Below are 24,152 nucleotides of genomic sequence, written 5' to 3'. Positions count from 1 at the left end.
GTCGGGACCGGTCGCTTCAGCTCACAACGTCAGCAGGCTGCAAGAGACAGGCCTCCTTCCAACACACACATAAGTCAACATGTCATACACCTACCGACTGCCTCTTGCATAAAAACGCTTACAACTGGACAACAGAACAGTGGTAGGACAGAAACATGATCCCTGGGTGAAGTGAACAAATGAGTAAGAATGTGTGTGGGCACTGGACAAGGTTGATCTAATTTGACAAAATGATGATCATCCAGGATTGTTAGACTCTGTATTGTGCTGAGCATTCTGAACCATCGTGTCCAGCTGATGCCCTGGCACTCTGCCATCACTGTTAATCTGTAACTCCGAAAGGATTTCTATAGGTTTGTGCAGAATCACAACTAATGAAAGTGGGGTTGGAGCTCAGCTAATTGCAGTTCACTTTCGAAATCCCAGGTCATGTCCCGTACATACCTCGATAGTCATGCATTTCTGAGCTCCCCTATACACAGACAAAGCCAGGGAGGAGAGAGCATTCGAAGTAGAGAGATGACACTGGGTCAATCCCAATAGTAATACCAAAGACACAGGGCCCATACCGAAACAAGGGTGAACAAATAGTACCTTTGTACCCAGAGTCATTTGTACCCGGCTCAGGCGCCTGGCTATCACAGAGCCTGGCAGATAGAACTCCTAGTCCCAACTATGCATCTGCACTAGTGCTGTATTTGTTATCTTGGACAAGCTTTCTCCTTCACTGTTTCACTGGCCAAATAGAGCGGGAGGAGAAAACGAATCACTCCTGGGCCTACTCCTGTTGTTCCCTCAGCTGTCAACACTTCTCACAGACTTCACCCCCGCCTAGCCACACCAATACAGAGAAGTGACTGCCGTTTGCTTTATGATTGCCTTGTTTTATTCTCTCGGCCGGGCTTTTTCTCAGCCCTCACAGCTCTAATCAGACCGCCTTGCCTGGACAACAGAGCCATTGTCTCTTTAAGTGAAAGAGGCAGTGGATCAGTGAATCCCTTTCCATTTTCCCGCTTTATTAGCTCAGCGGCACACTACTGTTTATACTATTGGGTATTCTATGTTTGCTGAGAACAATTACAGTATGACAAATGATCCGTCAATGCCATCTATCAGGCCAGAGCTGACAGGAATCCTATAGACAGGGCAGCCATTCGTCCCCTGCTCCCCATCTCTGGGGTCCCATGCTTTAGTATCCATGACAACGTGCAAGCCACTTGCCACGCTTGCCACTTCACAGTGAGAGATGAGCACCCGTGAGTGGCTTTGAAAATTAGCCTTTGACACCCTATGTTCCACTGCGCTCCCACCCTCCTAGCCTACAGTCCAGCCCCTTTGGGGGGCCTCCGAACAGTCCCAGCCCTGTTTCACATTCTGGCTTGCACAAACAAACAGGCAGACACATAGCTAGGCGCTACCATAAACATACCTCTCTAGGTCTCACGGTGTCAATTTTATTGTGCCTGAGCTATACGATTCTCAACATTAACCTCACAGCTACATTACCTATCCAGCACTGGAAAAAGGAAGAGAAGCACCAGCATGGCCCACATCCATAAAATAAGGTGAAAAATAAAAAGGGGGAAATTGAAAGAGGAAGGCTGAGGAGTGCATGAATGCACATGAGCTGCCAGCACATTATCACAGAGAGTGTACTGTCTGACCCCTCCTTCTCCCATTTCGTGAGTCTATCTGCATCATGTCTATCTGCATCTTCAAAAAAAACAAAAAATACCTAATTAAATGCTGGAAAGTATTTGAAAGTATTTAATTTTTAATCAAGTAGCAGTGGTTCATTATGCCTTACCTTTTGGCTTGATAATACAGGAAAGTTGGCTGCTATGGGCAATGAGATTAAAATGTGTGTAGTACGGATCAGAATGTAATTCAGACAAAATAGTGATGTGAAAAAAGAGATTTTACCTGTGAATAAGACTGAAAAATCTAATCATTGCATCTAATCATCTAAGGTTATCAGGGGTTAATATGGGAAATATGGTTAAAATACTCAAATATAAATGCAAAAGCATTTGCAGACTTGACTAAATGACTGATGAGTGATGTTGAGGACCAAGCTATGATTCCCATTTGACTCCCAGACACACCTCTTTGGGGCTGTGTTTATGCCATAAACTACACTTGGCAGTTGAGGATCATATTACTACCGTGAAAGAAACAAACAAAGCTGTGCAAACGTGGTGCACTGTCAGAAGCAAAGGTTTTACGGCTTGTGATTAATCATATTTGGAGAAACATTAAAGGGAAAGGAGGAAACTGGCTCCAGCACTAGGAGGTAAGGGTGTCAACTGATATAACCCACCACTGACATCAAGCAGAGCCAGCTAGCTCATTGATGTGGCAGTGTCTCATTTTCACCAGTTTGGAAGCAGACAGTTTTGCAGCGCCTTGCGGTTCTTAATTATCTTCCAACTTTGTCTAATTCAATCAACACAACTCAGATCTGGCTGCGAAATGGCACTCACATCCCCTCAAGCTCAGCAAGTCAAAAAACACTGAATAAGTGGAACAGTCAAACTGACAAAATGGCATAGCACATGAGAAATAACTGCTATTTTATCTCCCGGGCTGAGACCTCATCCACAGTGGAGGGGATGAGGGGAGGCTGAGAGAGCAACCAATCAGCTTTTTGTTTTAAGTTACAAGGCTGCATTCAGGGGGGACATAGGAGTCAAGTGCTTTGATGACACTGCAGATGCTGCCTGGCTGAGCAGTGTGAGGTCAGTCTGTTAGCCGAGACTCTTTAGGTCCCTTGCTCAGATGCTTCCTGGCGAAGCTAATATCCTGCTAACACAATGACATCTAGCTACAATGTCATGTGTCAGGATGGTTCACTATTTCTCACAAATATACATTTTTAATAGAACACAATATAAGACAAACATGCAAGTGAGCGAGTGGGCACATGCACACACCCACATACGGAGAATTTGAAGGTCATTAGGGATTAAATTGTTTGCCAATTTGCAGTATAAAAAGTGAGTGACATAATGAGAGGAGGTGGGATGGCTGAACCCATCCCCCCGAAATCCTTTTTCTGCACAACCGCTATTCCCACCCATTCACCTGCCATCTTATTCCGAGGGCCACAGCATTATTAGATTTTGACATTATTAGCTCAAATAGCAGAGAGGCCCTGCTGTCATTATAAAGCCTTTACTTTCGCGCTGACTGCCAAATCTGTTTTGCACTAGCTACAGACTGCCAAACCCAACAATGGCAGATTAGTGAAGCCCTTCTCCTGTTGCAGCAGAGGTTAATATAAAGTGACAGGGCTAAGTCCGCTCCGATTAAGTATGCTGAGAGATATTACAGCAGTTTGTTACATCAGATCGTTATTGGATTAAACAGCATGCACAACAATGAAAGTTTAATTTTAATTTTCAGCAGGAATATAAAACAAGCTCTGAGAGTGCTCCTGTCAGAACAAAGGCAGCATTACAATACCTTCTTGTTTTTGCTTCCCCCTTTGCCATTACTGGAGTGGCAGACATGAACAAAAGTGATGGTAAGTGAGGATGTCAACCTTAAGATTTTTCCTCCCTGAAGTTAATACATTATTTATAGACAAACAGAATTCAACGTCAATTTACAAACCAGGATTTGGTAAACCAAAACATAATGAGATACAGTAGGAATAGAAAAATTATAAGCATATTTAATTTTCCTGCTAACCCCCCCTCCCTCACTGTTTATTGGTTTGGACATCTACCACTGTGCTGCAGCAAAAGCCCAGTCAGCCTGTGTATTGTTAGCTCTGCAAGAGGTCACTGCACCTGACCAATAAGCTGTTATTAATCCTTACAGAGTCATCCATTAGCCCGTCCAATTTTTATGACCCTCTTCTTTATTAGATGAGCTATCAGCTGTCTATATCTGGCAGAAATATGGACTTCCTCATCTGGGCTCCAACACTCTCCTCTTCCCAGAAGGTGTTGGCGCACGGGGCCAGGTAGAGTGAACCTGAAGCCCAGCCAGGGGAGCAGGGGGTGGGGGAGCTGAATCTGCCAGTCTCCTGGGGTATTCCCCACTGTCCCGTTACCTCCGATAAATCTCAGTGCTTTACGATTAGGTACATAAAATGAGTCATAGATCTGGACGGTAAATAAGAGCTTGTCAGTGGGGCTGACGCCAGGACTAGCTCCTCCTCCACCTCCTCCTTTGCCAGATAGTCCCTCTGTACCCCGGCCATCAGACTGCTGCTATTGAGCAGGGGCTAAAAAGACTCCAATAAATAAGCCTGATATTTCCCTCGGGACGTCTACGGTGCCACCCTGTAGCATGCTTGCATACACTGAACAAACAAAAAGGTTCAGAATCAAAAACCGGACTGTCTGAATACTAACAATGTTTTATATCTTGTTTTTCAAATCATCTCCAAAATGATATTGCACTCTTTGTTTACAATTGCTTCTTTTCAGATGGCAGAGCCAGGAAGTCAATGGATCAATCCATCTCAAGTATATTCAAACTGTATGCTAGACTCCGAGACACTGATGTCTTTTAATGGACCTTCAATCCATACTTGCAATTAAGCATGCAAAATCTCCCATTAAGTAACTCCACTTACAGTGTATTTACTCTGGTTGCTGTTTGGGTGTTTTTCATAGCGTGTCTTCTGCGAAGCTGAGAGAGCAGCGCCGAGATGACCTGAGGGACGAGTGATGGTCTCCAAATGCACTAACACAATGATGGACACTTCCTCTGCAGTGCCAGCTAATCATTGTTGCCGATTCGTTTACACTGGTCCAAAATGACTCCCTGAATGACCGCCTTTGCATATTAAACAGACAAACAGACAATAGGGACACACTGTTGGAGGACATGAGAGCAGCTAAACACCAGCAGTGTCATGATAGTCTGGCGAACAGAGGGCTCATAATACTGTATGTACAAATGGGAACTCACCGGCTGATTGATAGCATATTAAACAGAATTGTGCTACTGCCTTTCCACTGCACATTTTGACAAGGCACCTGCAAAACTGTTTTCAACATACATCAGCACCTATTCAGCATAACTGCATATAAAGTGCACTGCATCTCTCTGTACCACAAAAAATGAGGCTATCAGGAGAAAGAGGTCTGGAGAGGAAAGCAGAGAAAGCGCATGGCTACAGGCAGGCAATCAGCTAAGAATTCAAAATCGCGCCCAGTTTATACAGCTCTATAATCAGAGAGCAAAGACAGAAAACAACGCCATTGGCACCACAGAAAAGGCATTCAAAACATTTTCATTAGTGAGCAAAAAAAAAAAAGTAATCCTTAGTGAAAGCGTTGCTTCTTTTTGCTTAAGTTTGATGTTTAAGAGGGAAGATTAGATGGAGGACAGGGTTTTTATGTCAAGTCTAAACTCTGCAAAAGGCTTTCTTACTCATTACACCGTCTGATTTATAATTTTGTTTTTCACAGTGTTTCATCCATTGTCATTGTGGAGCAACAATAGATTGTAATCTAAATACCTCATTGAGCCTTGGATTAGATTTGTGACAGTATAATGCAAAATGTATACTCTGTTTTACTTTTTTTTTATAGATTTACTTTCTTACTGATATTATGGTCATCATCATTTGCAAATTGGATATTTTATGAAAACTTTTTATCAGAATGGCACACAATAAGAGCTTTCAGTTAAGGTTAAGAAATACATATCCATATATTCAAGGCTGCTTTCATGGTGGTGGGGGGTTGGCATAAGAGGACAGGCTGGGAATTGAGATTTGAAAAACATAATTTTCAGCATCAGGTGATGTAATCGCACTGCTGTTGAATAACAGTTGGCAATGTGTAATTATAATTATGCATCAGTATGCCACGATGCCAACATGTCACTATGTCACATTGTAAAAATGTCATTAAGTCGTGCCAGTGTCACTGTCAATATGCCAATGTGTCATTCAATATGTAATTATATCAGATCATCAATAAGTCATAATGCAAAAGATATGACATTATGTCAGTAAGTCATTGCAATGAGGCAAATTTCATATCATGCTTTGATCAACATGCTGGTATGTTATATGTCATGATATGCCAATATGCCAATATGCCGGTACAGCAATAAGTCATTATGCTGACGTTATATCATTAGGTCAATAGGTCATTGCAATGAAGCCAAAGTCATTATGTCATGATGCAAATAGGACATCATATCATGCCAGTGTATGTTATGTCAATATTTCATAACGTGATCATGCCAATATGTGATCATGCCAATATGTTGTGAGACCAATATGTGAGTGTGGCATGATGCCATGTTATTATGTTAATATTGCAACATCTGACTAGAATATGTGCATTTGGATTTGTGCTGTCATCTCTTTCTAGATTTACATACAGAGGCAGGATAATATTTCCCCTTTTTAAAGTTGAGCTATGGTTTTATAGTCCTGTGTCAGTTGATACAGTGACAGTGGCAGTATATCTATCTGTATACATAGAGTATGTACCTACAGGACAAAATCACCCCCCTTCAACTAGACTTTATACTAAATAACATGCAGTCACTGTTGAGCTTAGTAAGAGAACCTTGATGCTTTTGTTCACCCACTCGCTCCCCTGCTCCACCAACTGAGATCTGTGTTTATGTTTTGTTAGAGGGATATGTTCTTCCTGACTACAGTCGATTGTTTAGTATCCTTGTAGCTGGAACCTTCTGTTTATTTCATTTCAATTTTTCCATCACTGCCTCAGTGTCCTTCTGTTGTATTGATCTATGTCATCTGCTCAGTCTTTTATCTTTCATGACTGTGAAGTGCTCTGGAACTTGTTTTGAAAAAGACTGCATACATGCAGTACAATGCTATTATCACTCTTATTATTAAGGATCCACACATTGTTTGATTTCTTCAATATCATCCTGTTCATTCTTCTTCCTTAAAGTGTCTGGATCTTGCATAACACACATAGCATCCGAGCTTTCCAAACAGGTTTTGTCAACATCAATCAGACAGTACAAATGATACCAATTGACCAGATTAAACGCTGTATAATAAACACTTTATACATTTTGGCCAGTAACAAATATTTCAACTAGATCTACATCTATAGAAGCAAATCATTTGCACATATTGACAGCAATTTTTATTTCCTGAAAAGTCACTTTTACAATTGCCCTCCTAAATCATGATACAACCATCTGCAAATTTGCCATGTATTTATGTCTTTATGCAAAAGAGAAAGAGTTTTGGTACTACCTACAATTTGGCTGCAACTCCCTGCCAGTATCTAATATGTAAGCTGACACACATACTAATTTTAAATCATTTTAGCCCAAGTGGTGCACAACAATAAAAAAAATACCTATGACTTGACCCCTTATTGGTTTGTCATCATCATCATCATATATGATCATCATCATATATTTCATATTCTCTGAAATATTAAATGTAGGGAGCATTAGCAGTCAGTAGTATTAACCTCATGATAGTTTTTCTTAAATCAAGAGCTTGTAAAGACACAAAGTAAAAACACTTGGGCACTATAATATGAAGGCATACTATAATTGATACACACTTCCTATGTAGCATGGATCCCACCAATTTCTGCTTTTAGCCTTTATTACTGTCATCTTTACTATGCATGTAGAGCTGCAAGCGATGGAAGCAGAAAAAATTGAAATAATGGAAATGTATGTATAACTATGCAGTGAATTTAAAGGTACCCTGTGGAGTTCTTGACCTCTAGAAGCACTATGGAGCAGTTTTTTATTGAGTGTTCCCATACATGCATATGTGTGCGCAGGGGGGTGACGCAATACAAAGTCCTGCCAATGATTTCACAATATTCCACTGATCCACAGGTGGCTGTAATGCGCCAACAAACACAGAAATGTGCCAACGAGGGCAGGGAAGACAAAGACTGTGAGCTAGTAAACAGGGATGTAAACAATGCAGGATTTAAAACACTTAAAATCGGCTCTGCAAATGTTTCATTAGAAGGAGAATATATTTAACACATTTGTTAAACCACAAGGATACACACAAAGTGTTCTGGTGAGCAACACAAGGTTAACATAACTTTTGTTTGTTAACAAGACATCACTTGTATTATGTGAGCTGCTTTTTAATACATGCATTATTCAAATAGGTACGGTTCTGAAGTTATTAATGTTAATTCTATTAATATTTCTATTTAGTTTCCTGCTTGGGCCATTAATGGCTCAGTTATTTTTCTTGATGTTCACGTTATGGTGTTATATAGTATGACACTGTCACAGACACAGTGCGTCAATGTCTGGTGATTTTGATCATTTAAAACCTCTGTTTATTGTCATGTTTAGTCTTCCTTCTTCACTGTACTGTTTTCTAAACTGTGACATGGAAATATTTTTAAATAACATGGCATGATATTCTATATTTACATAATATGTTTGTGTTGTCATATTATTGATTCATCTTTTTGACTTTGATAAATGTATTTAACCCCATCAAGACAGATCATTATTGATTTCACACCATATCACACCATGTGACTTTGTTTACTGAAACATTTGACTGTTTTGTTTGTTTTATATGCATATTACTGAAAGAGAGAAAGAGAGTTTTTTTTCTTTTTTACGTACCTATTTGATTTGTAATGGATGCTAAATTATTATATGTCATTTATATTGAAATATACAAAGTTAAGACTTTATGAATAAAGATAAAAAAGAGGAATGTGACACCATCACCTATGAATACAATGTGACATGTTACTGTTTCAAGTGGTCCTCCATATTGTCCATTACTGATGGAAAAGTATTTATATTTTATAATGTCACCTGGAAACTAAAGATTAATAACACTGTCCACAGTTCTTCACTCTGATCTTTACATACTGAAGGTTCTTTAAAGTGATTCAACAAGAACTTTTGGGAGTTGGGTGTTTAAGAACCAGATGTGTGAAAATGAAGAGCACTCTAAAGACGGATTATCGCCTCATAACTCTGCCTACGTATCCAGTCATAACTAGACGTCGTCAGCAGTTGTGGAGAGGTTCTGGACATTAAGTTTATGGGCTCCTCATTATTCAACATGTTAGGGTCTCCCTGCAGCCCAATGAAATTTTGATGGCAGTATTACAGCTAGTTTGTTGGATCCTCACTCCTACTCACTACGTATGCCGATGCAAATGGGTAAAAGAAGTCTCTTTGGACAAATCCACATTCGCACAAGACATCAGACTAATCCACCTCTCTGCTCTGATGTGAATAAATATTTACAGCTGATCTTCCAAAGGACATTATCAGAAAGCAATGGATTTACAGTGGCCTTGGTGGTGGTGATGTCGTTGTTGCAGACATGCATGAAGAGGCCAAACCCCTGCCCTGCCTGGAAAGGCCAGAGACTGCAGTGGTGCAGTGCTCTGAGCAAGCTCATTCCTTCCTCTCCATCTGCATACAGTAAAAAACAAACATTCCTGTAAATAAAGATGGCTGTCCAGCAACTGTCTTCCCAGCGACAATGGTATTGACCGTAGTCAGATGCTCCGCTGATTAAAAATTGATCCATTTTGAAAAATCTAATCAACTGAATAGGATTCTTTCATACGTGGGGTGGGGTTGGGTGCGTTTGTTGGGGGTGGAGGGAGTTGAGCAGCTGCTGACACAGAGAGGCAGACCTGTTATTAACCCCTTGCACCTCCATGCAGCCCCCTGCACCCTGCTTCCCAGTTCACATCCCCCTGCACCCCGGGACTAGACACGGCCCAGACGGTCTGAATTATTCAGCAGTCTGAGAGAGGCTCCGGCCACTTGGCCTATTAATGCCTGCCAGTAGAGGCTAGTGGCTCTAAAGGCCAGTCCAGAGGAGCCCCAGTTCCCAGTGGACAGGAGGAGGGCTGCTAACGCTGGGCTGCAGGGGATGTGAGAGTGAATTCATCAGGGGGCTGAGGTCGCGGCAGGTTAATGATGCCGCACGTCTAGACGGACGCTGGACTCACACCCTGCCCAAAAGGCAGTGGGGGATGGGGCTGGGATGCAATAATATTTTTATCTTTGAAGGAGAACCAGCAGTGCAATATTAAGTCTTCCGGCTTATTTATGAAAGACCAACATTGTTGACTTTGGCTATGATCTGCAATTGACCTGAGGTTCCCTCCGAAAAAATAACAGCACACAATGAATATCTCCAAAGCCACTGATATGACCAGACCTGATGTTATATTCTGTGAGTCCACCTATGATTTAATGCTAAATGAAAAGGAAGTGCAGTAAGTAACATTTATCACAAATGGATAAAATGTTCCGACATAGCTGCACAACATTCATAATAGAGAGATTAAAAGATTGTCTACACAACCAAACTCTGATTACTCACAACCCCTTATCATCATAGCACAAACAATCCCAACAGCTGGAGAGGGCCCTCAACTCCAGCACAAAGTCACTCAGTAATCAGGGCATCTCCCCCAGAGAGAAAGGGGATGGAGCTCAGGCTGGGACTCTCATTTGGGAGCAGCTCAGTTGCAATGTGTTCTATCACCTTGGTGATCATGGGCATCCGCTCAGCGTCTCTAAGGGTGTAAACACAATAGTAAACACATAAGAAAAAAATGACCCCCTGGGTGCAGCACAGATGATCCAGTCAACAACAGCAGAATGCATGATCTGGATGGCATCTACCTGGAGGATTCTTGATAGAGAAAGCTCTCAGACAAAAAGTAATCATTGTTGCACCAGAACACTCAGTCATCATTCACCGTGAGGACAAACACATTATTAAGTCCAGGCAGAGAGGCAGAGGAAGGTATTCTTATTATCATCCACTGGAGATTTATGCACTTCAAGGTTGACTTCTTTGAGTGAGAGGGCTTGATAAGTCTGATGAAGCGGAATGAGTTTAGCCTTCAATAGGTACTATCTGTACTGGACTGCACCGTTACAACACACGCTCTTACCTTATCCAGGATGTGATGCCAAGCACATTTACCGTTGAGGTCAACATCGCTGCCATGATTGAACGAAACCAAGGGCGTCCCATGGAAGGCTACAGATGGGACAGAGACATGCCCCACACCCATTTACACAAATGTAATCTCCACAGCTCCCCTCCTCAAGGTGACCAAGCACATAATTCAGAAATCCCCGCGAAACCATCCTGGTGGCCTCATCAGGGCAGAGGTTCTCCCACTTCAAAACAGGTCAGCGAAAACGTGCAGCGGGAGGAGCTCCATCAGAAATACAGGACATCCATTCAGACAACCTGAGTGAAAATGTGGAAAATGTGTGGGCCAAGCAGAGAACCACATGCATAGCAAATTATTTTGCTTGGCTGCAGCTAAAAAATCATATGCTTGCTTATCATAAAGAAACACTGTATCACAGTCTAAATATTGGAACTGCATTAATAGTCAATTGGATCATTTCCATATCACATCAAGCTGGGATGAAATATTATAAGGATAAACATTCCAGGGAGGTCTGCACAACTAGGGAGAACCCAGAAGACTGTCCACCTCACATGCATGTCCCCTGGTTTGTCATAGAAGTTGACCCCCCCCCCCCCTCCCCACACCAACAAAATTTCAGTTCCTTAGGCATACTCTTCCTCCTGCCACATACAGCAGAAGCCTGGAGCAATGTTTAGCTAAACCTGCTGGCCTACGTAGGCAGGGAGAATCCCCAGAGGGCTGAACAATCAGACAATTTCAAGATCATGAAGCATTAAACCAATCCCGGCAGGGTACACTAATTAAACAGCCGAGCCCGGCACAGCCAACCAATCCCCACAGAGCAATTAAATCCATCCCCTCTAAAATACTGTGGAACCTGTCTGGGGAAAACTGCCGAGGAGTGAGAGAGCGAGAAAGAGGGAGAGATGGAGAGGGGAGGGGAGAAAAATATCATAAAATTCATCTGGAAAAAAACTATAGGGGGAATGCAGCGGGAGGCTAACAAGGGAGATTGAAAAAGGAGAGACTCAATTCAGTTCTTTGTTCTTTTCTCCCTTTTTGTATTAAGATTCAAAGTGCCTGAACACTCCTCCTTTTCTCTCAGCTGGGGGGGTGGGGAGTCTGTGACCACATTTAAATGCAAAAATAGTGACCCTGTTGCGATCAGAAGTTGCATATTTAATTAAGATTACAAGGTCTGGAAAGCACTCATGAGACTGAACGAAAAGACAGAATAGCCTCAAGGCCTATATTACACACCGGCAGAGCTGCTAACACAGTTGCAAACCCTAATCAATACCCCAATGCCCTCCGCTACGAAAGTAAATGAACAGGTGACAATGGAGGCATGACATCACTGGGCTTTTCAGGGAACAACAAAACCAGATAAACTGAAAGGCAGGATGCAGTGGAGAGGTGCTGGCAGATTTTGGGATGATACTGTACCTCCTACATACCAGCAATTAGACTGCATGTGTTAACATATATAATTGCTACCATTAATAATGCATAAGAAATGAAGAGGGCAATATTTTCTCCAAAATCTAAAGGTTAGGTAGGCAAAATCTCCTGTGTTATTTCCCTGGAGAGGCTCAGACAAAGTGTAAGTGTATTTTGGTGGTGTTGAAGAGGAGCTGAGAACGCGGAAGGGCTATGATTCGAGCAGGAGCGACTGCAAACCGGAGGTGTGGACAGGGAGATAGACTTGCTCTTTCCTCCCTCGACTGAGGCAGTGTATAAATCACAGAGCCCAGCTTCATGTCTCCACTTCCTGTTCCTCTCCATTAAAAATGATAAACTGTACCTCTTGAAGCCACTCGCTCGCTTTAGGGTCCCAGTCTGCACCTTCCTGGTGAAGCAGCGAGAGTGTGCGGCTCAGATTTATTCTATCCCTTCCCATTGTTGGGGATGAATAAGAGAGTAATTAACTGTGTGGGGGTAGCAGCTGCACAAAGACAAGACCGGCTAACACAACAAGCCTGATCCATCTGCTTTTGCTATCACACACCTTTTGTATTATTTTGATAAATAAAAGCATATCTGCTTAGTAATAACAAATGCTGGTTTAATACTCAAAAGACCACCAAGAGGCCGTCTTTCCCTGGTCTTCTCTCTTCCCACTTAAATGAGGACAAATGGGCCTTACAAATGGGTGGCATGCACAAGACTACTATTCCTCCAGTCTGGTAAACACACTCCGAGCAATGGCACATAATGAGAGCGGCTGAGATCCCCAAAGACAACCTGGAGAAGGTTAGTGAAGCATTGATCTCATGAGTGTGCCGGGCCCAGGAGCACCCTGCACACCCACGCTACATGACAACCAATGTTAGAACACACACCGTACAAAAGCCTGGCACTTGCACATTTGAAGGGAAAAAAAAGGCATGCTTTTTGTGCTTTAGTCATGAAGGACGAAATGGACAATAGAGAAATTAAATACAGCAAGTGAAACCCTGCCAAATTCAGTTGAGGTATGCTAGATAGAGAGATGGAGAGACGGAGAAAGAGAGGGAGGGCAGAAGGATTCATTGTAAGCCCGGTAAAATGAACAAGAAAGGACTGGTGCTCAATACGTCTGCAGTGGCGTCAGACAGTCAAAACAAATAAAGCCAAGGCCGCGGTGGAGAAACGCAGCTCAATATGGACTTGCTGGGCAGGGGACTGTCTGTCAGCAGGGAGAGAGGACACAGCTTTATACCCATGCCGATGAGCTATTACCTCTCCCCTCCTGATGTTTCCGCCTGCCTCACTGTGAGGGAAGAAGAGGCTGCCGTACCGCCATGGAGCCGTCCTCCAGCAGACTAATGTGTCCCTGAAGTTTTGTTAAAGCTGGTTATTTACTCCTGCAAAGCAATTGCTCCAGCCTGGGGGCAGCAGAACTGAGAACGTGCTGCTATGAAAAATCTGGCGTCTCTTGCTATGAAGCACTGTCAACTACCAAGGGGGCGTTCCTGCTGAAACATTGGGGGTACTGCTTTTTGGCATGAGAGAAGACACTAAAACAGCAAGCCTTTCATAATAGAAATATTCAGACAGTTGTGGAGCAGAAGATAATGATGGAATTCTTAGGACTCATTAGCCAAAACAATTAATGATCAATACTGTGAAATCATACAGTATATCCATATGATAACAAAAATTTCAACTGTTGTAGCCTCCAACCACAGTTTACCCAAATTACGAAAACATGTTTTTCACTTAGCTCCTGTACTTCTGGTGGTATTTATTCATGCAGAAAGCTTTGGTTGTATTTGCTTACCAGTCTCTGAGATTTCTATCTCCATCGCAATAAAATGGAGGTGAATGGAATCTTGTATGTGGAGTTCACAGTGCTGCAACAATTCAACCACAATATCTCTTTCCAGAAACAATGTCCCTGTTACTTTGGATTATTCATAGAATACGCTATCAAAAGGTTTTTGTAGCGAGCATCTTTTCTGTAAAAACTAGTTCCAATGGAAACCATACACAGAGGATTATGCATCGCTACCTCCAGCAACTTGGACATTTCAGCCACTGAGTGGCTCATAGAATTTGTTACAAGAATAATGTTGACAATGGAAACTAGGTGGAAGGTAGGTAATCTTCTTAGCAATCTACAAGGTGTGTGAAAATGTAATGCAGGCATAAACTAATAAAAAAACATGATTTACTCCAACTAAGAAACATCTTTTTTGTTAAAAAGATGGCTCAGGATTTCTTTTTACTAAACTGGAGTTTTACTACCATCTCATTCAGTTGTGTAATACAGCTTCCAGCCATGAGTGGCAGCACGCAGTGCACTGCTGCTGAGCAGCATTCCTGTCAGTGAGTGAAAAAGAAATCGAACGCCATCTTTGATATTATATGGTTTATATAAACTAAAGGAGGAGACCTGTCTTGGTCAGAATAGATCATGTTTTTTGTTAGTTTGGAGCCACCTAACTGTCTTACCCCATCTTATAAGTTGCTAAAAGAGATAGCCTACCATCCGGTGAGTCCAGTGAATGACATATTTAACATTTTTCCTTCAATAAATTTTATGAGTCACTGAGTGACTGAAATGTCAGAGTTCTGGGAGATAGCGAAGCAGAACAGTGAGTATGACGGTCTTGGATCAGGGGTATGAATTATCCAGAGCAACACTGCTTCTGCAAATTGTTGCACTGCTGCGAGTGGCAGCCTGTTTTTCTTTCTCTCTTTCACGGCTTTTTTGTGACTTCTAACTTTCTACTGCGCTTAGTTCTTTGTCGAAGCAAGCGTGTGCTGCTTTACTAACATGTAAATAGTTTTTCATAGTCTTCTTTATCCAGTTAGATGTTAACTTACAGTCCAGCTAGAACAATGAACATGATTGGCCGACGGACAACAGTGTATTCGCATGAAGTGTGTTTAGTGCAACCAGGCGGCTTCACAGTGGTGCGAGCCGACAGGGATAAACAGAGTGGTAAGAAGAAAGGTGGAGGGTTTGCTGTCTTTGTTAACGCCAGATGTTGTAACTCTGGACATATAACTGTAAAGGAGCGTATCTGTATCTGTATGCCATGCCACGTGAATTCTCACACGCCATTGCTATTATTGTTTACATCCTGCCGAGTGCTGCGGTGGCACAAGCATGTGACGTCATATTCTCCACTGTCATGCGATTACAGACAGAGCACCCCAGCGCATTCATCATAGTCAGCCTTAGCCAGGTGAGGAGGCAGCTTTCCAGGACATCAGAAAGACAAAGGAGCTGGTGGTGGACCACTGGCGGAGCAAGAAGAGGCCCCCAACTCCAATCACCATCTGTGGGGAGGAGGTGGAGGTGGTGCACACCTACAATTTCCTACGAGTACACATGAACACTGGACTGAACTGGACTGGACTGACAACACTGAGGCCCTATACAGGAAGGGATAGAGCAAGCTGGACTGTCTGTCTGGAGTTGGTTGCAGAGAGGAGGATGAGGAAGCTGGACGCTTGCTGGAGAACCCCCCCTATCCCCTCTATGATGAGCTTGCGAAGATGAGGAGCACGTTCAGCCACAGACTCATCCTTCCTCGGCACACCACAAAACGCCTTGGCCAGTCCTTTGTGCCGTTAGCCATCAGGCTCCACAACCAAGACTGACCCCCATATGAGAACTTTAAGACCTGCACTGCCTGCTACTTATTTTGGACTTTTTAACTACTGAATCCTGCATAGACTCTGGCACACTTGCACATGGACTCATATACTCATTACATACTCGTTCACTCATATATTTATTCATATATGTTCATTTATAAACTATTTATTAATAGACTGTGCATATGTACATATTTATTGATAGACTGTACAAATATTCACTCACTCAGAGATCCAGTGCAGATATCTAGAGCCAGCTGAGTGTTTTACTTTTTATATTTTTATTCTTTATTCTTATTATCTTGGTTTGGTTCTGGACTCTTACTCTTAACTCTACCTCTCCTGTGTCTCATTCTCATTGTTGTGGCTGCTGTGACACCTGAATTTCTCTCTGGAGATTAATAAAGGTTTATCTTATCTTATCTCATCTTATCAAATTTTTTTAATGTGATTTTTCAATGCTAAGAGCACCACAAACTGAATTGCATCTACCACCTCCATTGTACTGTCCTAGAGGTAGAAATCTGAGAGACATATATCTCAAACTCCAGATTAATAAAACCAAAACTATCTGTGTGGCTGCATACCACTGGAGAAAACTGAGAAAACATGTTTCCTTTTAATTTGTGTGAACCAAACCTTTAATATTACAGCTGTCAGGACATTTTAAGTGTACAATCACTGATATAGACAGTAACATCATTACACCCGAGCTTATCAAACAGCAGCACATACAGCAGTCTGCAAACAGGAGCACAAGCAAGGAAAAATGATTGGATAGGTATGGAAATCTACTTGAAGGAAGGTCAAAGTGATTAAGCTGACATTAATGACAGGCCTAGTCTTCATGTGAGAATGCTCACCGTAGCTTTCTCTAAACCCATTTGTCATTCTGCTTCCAACGCTGAAGCATCTGCTTTGAAGTCTCTACCACTAATGCTACACAGAGAGGTTAAACAGCTTAATGCTGAAGTCTGTTTCACTCCTCTCGCTCTCTAATGTTCCCTGCGTTTTATGTACCGGGGTTATGCCTCCTGGATTTCACATCTCAATTTGCCCCAGATAGTCCTGTAAAAGCTCCCCTCTTTCTTATTTTCTTTGTTGTCACTGTCAAGGAAAAGAGGGGCATCCCGAAGGATAGGGGACCGTGACAGACATGCCCCACCCATCGATTCAGAGAAGTGGTGATAATGAAAGCATGTTAAGGAATGTTTATATGGAGAAGACATGCACGACTCAAACCAGTGCTGATTATGATGATGGGGGCAGCTTTTACATTTAAACACAGTACTTAATCTGCTGACGATTTGAAAGACCTGCCAACATATGACAAGTCTTGAAAAATGAAATAATGAGCACATATAGCACCCACTGTGGAGGTCAACTTTAAAGCCTTTTATATTTACCACAGCATGTGAATGAAATGATACAGTCATTATGATAAATAATACAAGATCTGAGGCGCTCTGGACGTACTTACTCTGCACTACAATGAGATTATACTGATGCATGTGACATTAACAATATCTGTAAACAAATATATTAAAGCATGAATGAAAGGGAGACAGAGACCGATTTTCACAGCCAATTTGAGATTGCAGGGTTGGTGTGTGTGTGTGTGTGTGTGTGTGTGTGTGCGTGTGTGTGTGTGTGTATGTGTGTGTGTGTGTATGTGTGTGTGGGGGAAGCTACTGGCAAACAGCACACAGAGCAGGCTGGCAGCGGAGGCAGCCAGGCTCACAGGCTGCAAAGCAATTTCACTGTTTGGCAATACTGTTGTCTCTGTGTGTGGATTAGAGCTGACACCAGAGCAACTGAGTCATGCTAAATGTAGTACAATCACAAGCTTTTGTTCCTGATCTAAAACCCCAATGCCTCTTAGATTCGTAGAAGAGAGAGTGGAAACAAGGGTAAGAAATGGTAACAAATAAGCGGGGCATTATTTCGCCGTATGAGCGCACCATTGCGACATCGCTAAAAACAACAGAGTGATTAAAGTAACCAGTAGTAGAGGCACAGAGCCCAAGTTTTCTAAAGTAAAATCAAATACAAGTCTATATGGCCTGCTTTGATGTGTGAATCCTATTTTCAGAGTGCTTAAAGGGCAATTCAAGTTAATAATAGATGTGATAAATTAGTGATACATGTAAATTTCAGCTGACAGGATTAAACAACTGTAATCAAAGTGCATTTCCTCCTGGTTTGACCACACCTTCTCAAAGTCTTTCTTCAGGCTCAACGCTCTCTCCAGGTACAGTATTGGCCGCAAGTTGTTTTTAGGCCTGCCAGGACCTGGCAGGACAGACCCTGACCCGTCCTTTTCATGCTCGCCCACGGAAATGCCATCTGGCTGGTGTGAATGATTACCACAGCAACGGCCGGGTGACCTGCAGCCAGCAGGAACCAAGGTCACTCCACCTCAGCGCTTCACACTTTCCCTGCCCTCTTTTCATCAGCCTGCAGGTGAATTATTCATCCTGTACAACTCGGAGGCACAAATCTACTGCATGCACACACACATACACATACAAAAAACTGCACACTCAGTTTACTCATATAATAACTTGTAATAAGAAAATAAATGTTCCAGTGTGAACTGCCGAAATAAATAGCTCTTAGATGTCCTCAGATATAGCAAGAATACCTTGATGGTGAAACAGCTGTAATGATTTCACATTGCCACAAACTGGCTCCAACCATGACTGAACGATAAATAAGTAAATTAATTGATTTGTGACACATGTAGCAGAGGATGTCACATTTAAGCTACAGGCATGTTTGCAACTAGAGGCTTGTAAGAATATTTACCAGAGTTGCTGTCAATAAGATAATGTGATCAAATCCATGCAAGACCTGTGAAATCTTAACGTGTCGGTGTTAAAGATACAGAATTTCAGAAATATTTAATTCCTTTTTTTCCCAAACACAGACATCATTCTCAACACATCCATGTGTCAAGTTTGCTATAACACATCTGTATCACATGTCAGTTGATGATTATTATTAAAAAACAGCACTTTTACAAACTAGACATAAAAGTCAAACAACAGCATAGTTGCTGAAACTCAAGCCAATTTAAATCTTTAGCTTACAGGTCCATTTGATATCTATTAATTTTAAAAACTGAAACCATACTGAGTATACATGTTGAGGAAACTACTCAGTATTGTAGACAATGTCTCTCATCCCCTGCACGCCACACTGGAGTCATATCAGAGCACCTTCAGCCGTACACTGAGACCACCGAGGTACACCACTTAACGCCACAAGAGGTCTTTTCTGCCAGTGGCCATCAAACTGTATAACTCCTCCCCCTTCTGCAGGAAGGACAGCTGAGAACAATAATATCAATATCATGTGCAATATTCATTTTTCAGCATCATGTGCAATATTGCTTTTCAATATTGTGAGCAATATGTTTCTATTTCAGTTTACTTATTTTACTAAATTTATCTTACTTTTATTGTTACTCTATTAGGCACTGGTGTTAGCATATACGCCTTATACACTTTACATTTATTACTCTATTGTTTTAATTCTTATGTTGTTGTCAGTTTTGAGTGATCTCTGGCACAAAAATTTCCTTCAGGATTAATTAAGTTCTATCTTATCTTATGTGTTTTTCTGCAAGAAGAACCTGTTTGCACATTATCCAGGGGACTGTCTGAATTGCTTTACTTATGGACTGCATACTATGGAATTATAATCCAAAAACTTGAGATGACAGATGCAGCGGAGGTGGAAATTATTTATCAATATTTTCATGGTGACAATAACCCTTCTGCAGTACGTTTAGGTACTACTACTTCATAGCATGTAGAATCAAAGTAATTCATTTTACATGGGGATAAGGTCATTCAAGGGAACACAAGCATGAATTAACAGTTTTCTGCAGGTATCATGATTTTTTCTTGAAATTAGTGGTTGTATGCCTTATGAGGATCACTGCCTGGAGCCTACCTTTTTTTAAAAAAATATATAAATCACCACATCACTGCTCATGACACTAGGTAATGGCTTGGGCATCCTTAAGGGGCAGTTCAGATTTAGCTCCTAGGCTATTCAAGTCACATTTGCTGAAAAATCCTGAATGTATACATCTATCATAAATGTTAGACGGTCCTACGGAGCCCGGGTGAATCAGGATGAGAGGCTGCAGGGAGGACGCTACATGAAGCCGCAGCAACAATAGCTCCCCTCGCCCCTCTGGATCCGAGCCTGGATGAGAGAGAGGTCCAGCGGCTGGGAGCTGGAATAACACTCGACCAACACAAGACAACCGAGCGCCACCAGGTCTGATTTCTCCTCCTCGGTAGGCTTTTCCGAGGGACCCGGACTGCCATGCTCCTGTCATTTCTCATGTTACAGAACATCAGTCAAACGGCAGAGACGGTGCCCTTGCGCCGGCCGAGGCTGATTTACAAACATTAGCGGGGAATACAATTACACAGCCCACCCCCCCTCCGGTCAAGCAGCCCTATGCGGCTTCAGGAGAGAGAGGAGGAGGAGGAGGAAGGGGGTTAGCTTTCCCAACCTTATTTTAACGTTTCCTTACAGGAATACAAACGCATAGCCTGTCAGCTTTGTGGTTTATAAATTCAACTTTCACCTCAGCGGGTTAAGCTAATGGGCTACGGGCTTGACATGCTATTTAACGGGATATATGTGCATGTTATGGATTATGTGATACAAACAAACTGCTCACCTGCCACATTCTCCACGCTTATCAATTAGAGACATTTTTGTGCCAGCGACACAACAGTCCAGCGCCTTTAAGACGTGAAATCTCGTCTTTTTAACAACAAACTGGTTACATGTATGTTGCACTATCAGCGACGACTATAACGTATCTAGTCGACACATTATTTGCTCATAAAATGTCCGAACACGGATGACAAATGTCCACAAAATAAACTTTCCAAATTACACACACACAAAAAAACTTCCCAACATGCAAATCCTTCAGGACATTAAAAATGTTAAAATTTCAAGAATTGCCTACTGAAAGATGCAGCAGCAACGCACCGGCCGTCGACACAAACCGCATAAAACATTAAGCCGGGTGAAAAAGTTACAGTCTACGTCCAAGAACAGAGACTGAGGGGCGCATTAAAAGTTTCCGTACATGTAAGTGCGGCGGTGCGTGTCGCGGACAATAAAGAGTAAAAAAGCAGAAAAGCTCCTGCATGTAAACATCAGTGCTGTCCGCGGTGCTGATCCCAGATCGGTCGGTGTGGCCATAACACAGAGGCTGTGCTGCTCCGCGGTCGCTCCACCGCTGATCAATGATTGAACTGAACAAAGGCAGAACAGGGATCAATTTCTAATAACTATCAATGCAAACACCGCTCGCTTTTCGCCTTACATTCACCCAAAAAGAGATAACACACACCATAGTACAGTAGTAAGACATACCGCTAGAAAAATAAGCCGAGAAAGGTGAGAATAGCACTAACCTGAAGCCGCCGTAGATCAAATTTCTTCCAATATTGAAACATCGATCCTACATCGGCGGCCATCTTGGGGGATATTGAGGAGATTTTTTTCAGCGGCTGCAATAAATATGTGGGCTGGATTCCCCCTCGTTAAACAACGTTTACCATCACCGGTCGCACTTTTAGAAAAAAGTAACAGGAGTCCAGCGACAGGTTTGACATTAAGCCTACAAACATGTTTTGTAGAAGTAAGAAGAAAAAAAAAGTAGACGACATGTATATTTTTTTTGGCGAACTGCCCGGGTCTGTGAAAAAGTAAAGAGCAACTGTATCCGTGCCACCGTCCCAACATTAACTGGACAATTGCATTTGATTTTGCTTTTGCAAAGTTATCAATACTGACGTAAAGCCCCGGGTTGATCAATACCGTCTGGAAAAGGGAAGGAGATGATGATCAGTGGAGTTGGGGGGAATTTAGCCAAGCCTACTTTTAAGCGTGTTTATTGTTGGAGCACATGGGACAATACACTTACAGTGGCAGAGGAGGGAGTCCAAATACTTTATCCACAACAACTGTATCCTGTTATTCCTGTCACACTGTCACTTAGTCCACACGTCTTTTTCTTTTTGACAAAAAAAACTCATATTAAACTCTTTCAATATTTTAAAGGAAATACTATTTGTCATCTGTTCTATATCTACTGTGAAGTCTATCCTAATAACATTGTCATTTTAAGTATATGCATACATTTAAATTATTACAGTAGTATTTTTTCTTTTTCTTTTCATATGTCTACAATACATTATGGATAGTAAAAAAAAAAATAGCCTAGACTTTAAATAAAGTCCCCACTTGATAATATTCAATATTTCAAGTTTATATCTTTCCTATAATTTGGATATTTATGGATCCATTTGTACAGATGGTCACAGCCTGTGCAGCTGCATTGATCACTTTTTTATAACGTGCATTCATTTTCATAGAGGAAAAAATGTATGTAAAAGAATGCATACATGCAATATAAGACTATAAAATCATACTTACAGATTGTAACAAAATATGACTATGAAATTGCAATTTTTAAAAAAAAAAAAAAATGATAAAATGACTGTAATTCTGAGCAGAGATAAATTGTCAGATATTTTACTTGGTCGAACTTAATCAAGCATGAGTTTGCTCACAGTCTATTTAAATGAACTCATTCCTCTGGTCAGAGGGCACACAGACAGTACAGTAGGCTGCTGTGCTGCTACAACACTGGTGCCAGGTGCTCCCCCTGCTGACACCACAGTGTTAGAGGCAAGGTTATGTGCAGATGAGCATTGTATGATTTCCTCCATTAATTATACCATTAGCTATCACTGAGCAAAGGTATCCATCAAAACCAATGGTTTAATCCACGTTCCACCTCCCGGTCACGTACTGCGCCCTGTCCTCGCAGAGTACAGTAGCTTCTAGCTGATATCCCTTATGAAAATCAGTCTCAGGTAGAAAATAATATCCTCATGAGTCATATTTTTAGTACCTCGGGGGGACAATGACATATTCCTCTGCCATAGACAAACACCTAAGGGAGAAAGTGAGGGAACATTATTAAAAGTTTTTTCTTATTGCATTTTATTTATGGCTCTAGGGCGAGGCTAAAACACAGGATTCAAATATAATAAGGAAGATAGTGATGCATCAGGGAACTTATTGTTCACATTGGATATAGAGGATTGTTTGTTTGAGGACAGTTTGACCAAGATGATTAGTTAAGAAATAGCAAATCTGTCCTCAGTTTGATTTTTAAAATTATGATTTCCTGACATAATTTTGAAATATCCATCATTCAAAAATATGCATTAATGGCAGTTATCATGTCAGAAGAGGATATGATCATTTGAAAGCACATTTTGTAATTTACTTTCTTTTTCTCAATATATGCAGTAAGTCTCTGTGAAGCTCTTCAACAGAGTGTTAAAAAGCTGGGTCAGCTGGGAGTGAAGAGTGACACTGGGACAGATAGAAGTTCTGGTCCAGCACACTTCAGTTAGTAAGGACATACAGTATTGTCTCAATTCAGTCTTTGACCTTGTCTCTGTGTTCAACTCTTTTTTTTGCCAGCAGATCCAGCAAAGTGTTTGTAATCACATACACTTTCAGATGCCAGATAGGAACACTCTGTTCTGGCTCAACAGAGCATCCATCCAGGCTCTGCGGGGACCCAGGTGGGACTTAAATCCACAATCTCCACCTCCAGAGACTGATGCTTTGTCTGTCAGGGCCCTGAATCCACATTCAAAATGTGCTTAATCTCATGGCCTCAATCAGTTCTACGGTTCTGAAAATATTCTTGACCTCACGTTCGCTGCTGTCATCAACAAAGCACTACGGGCCTTTCCCAGTAACCTTGTCACCCCATTCAAATTAATACATCATGCTGAAAAAGCTTAATTTAAAAAGTAATGCACGCTTACACAAATGAGGACTGTGCATACAGAGGGTGAACAGGAGGAGAGAAATTATTCCGAGAGCAAGAAGATGATTGTTTTGATGAGGTCACTGGATGGCGGATTTTAAATGACTGTGTTTCTTGGGGAGAACAGCGGAGCGTGTCTTTGAAAATGCTGACAGCGTACTCCATGAAATGTCACTTTGTTGGCAAGTGATAGCAGCTTCATCAAGTCTGCTTGATGATTTTATAAAGCAGTGGTGGTTGCTCATTAAGTATATTTACTGATATACTTAAGTTCA

At 41.7% G+C, this 24,152-nt stretch overlaps 1 protein-coding gene across 1 annotated transcript in view; it reads right to left on the bottom strand.

The window, feature by feature from the left end:
* cux2b (cut-like homeobox 2b) overlaps positions 1–21,917 on the bottom strand; it is an 88,412-nt gene extending 66,495 nt beyond the window's left edge. Inside the window, exon 1 of the mRNA XM_042421040.1 lies at positions 21,437–21,917. Within this exon, the coding sequence (XP_042276974.1) occupies positions 21,437–21,499 (63 nt within the window). The 5' untranslated portion in view covers positions 21,500–21,917. The remainder of the gene's footprint in view (positions 1–21,436) is intronic.
* Positions 21,918–24,152: the final 2,235 nt, after the last annotated feature.

The sequence above is a fragment of the Thunnus maccoyii genome, chromosome 9, assembly GCF_910596095.1.
Source record: "Thunnus maccoyii chromosome 9, fThuMac1.1, whole genome shotgun sequence".
Taxonomy (NCBI): domain Eukaryota; kingdom Metazoa; phylum Chordata; class Actinopteri; order Scombriformes; family Scombridae; genus Thunnus; species Thunnus maccoyii.
Note: the sequence above shows the minus strand (reverse complement) of the source record. Positions and strands in the feature narration are given on the sequence as shown.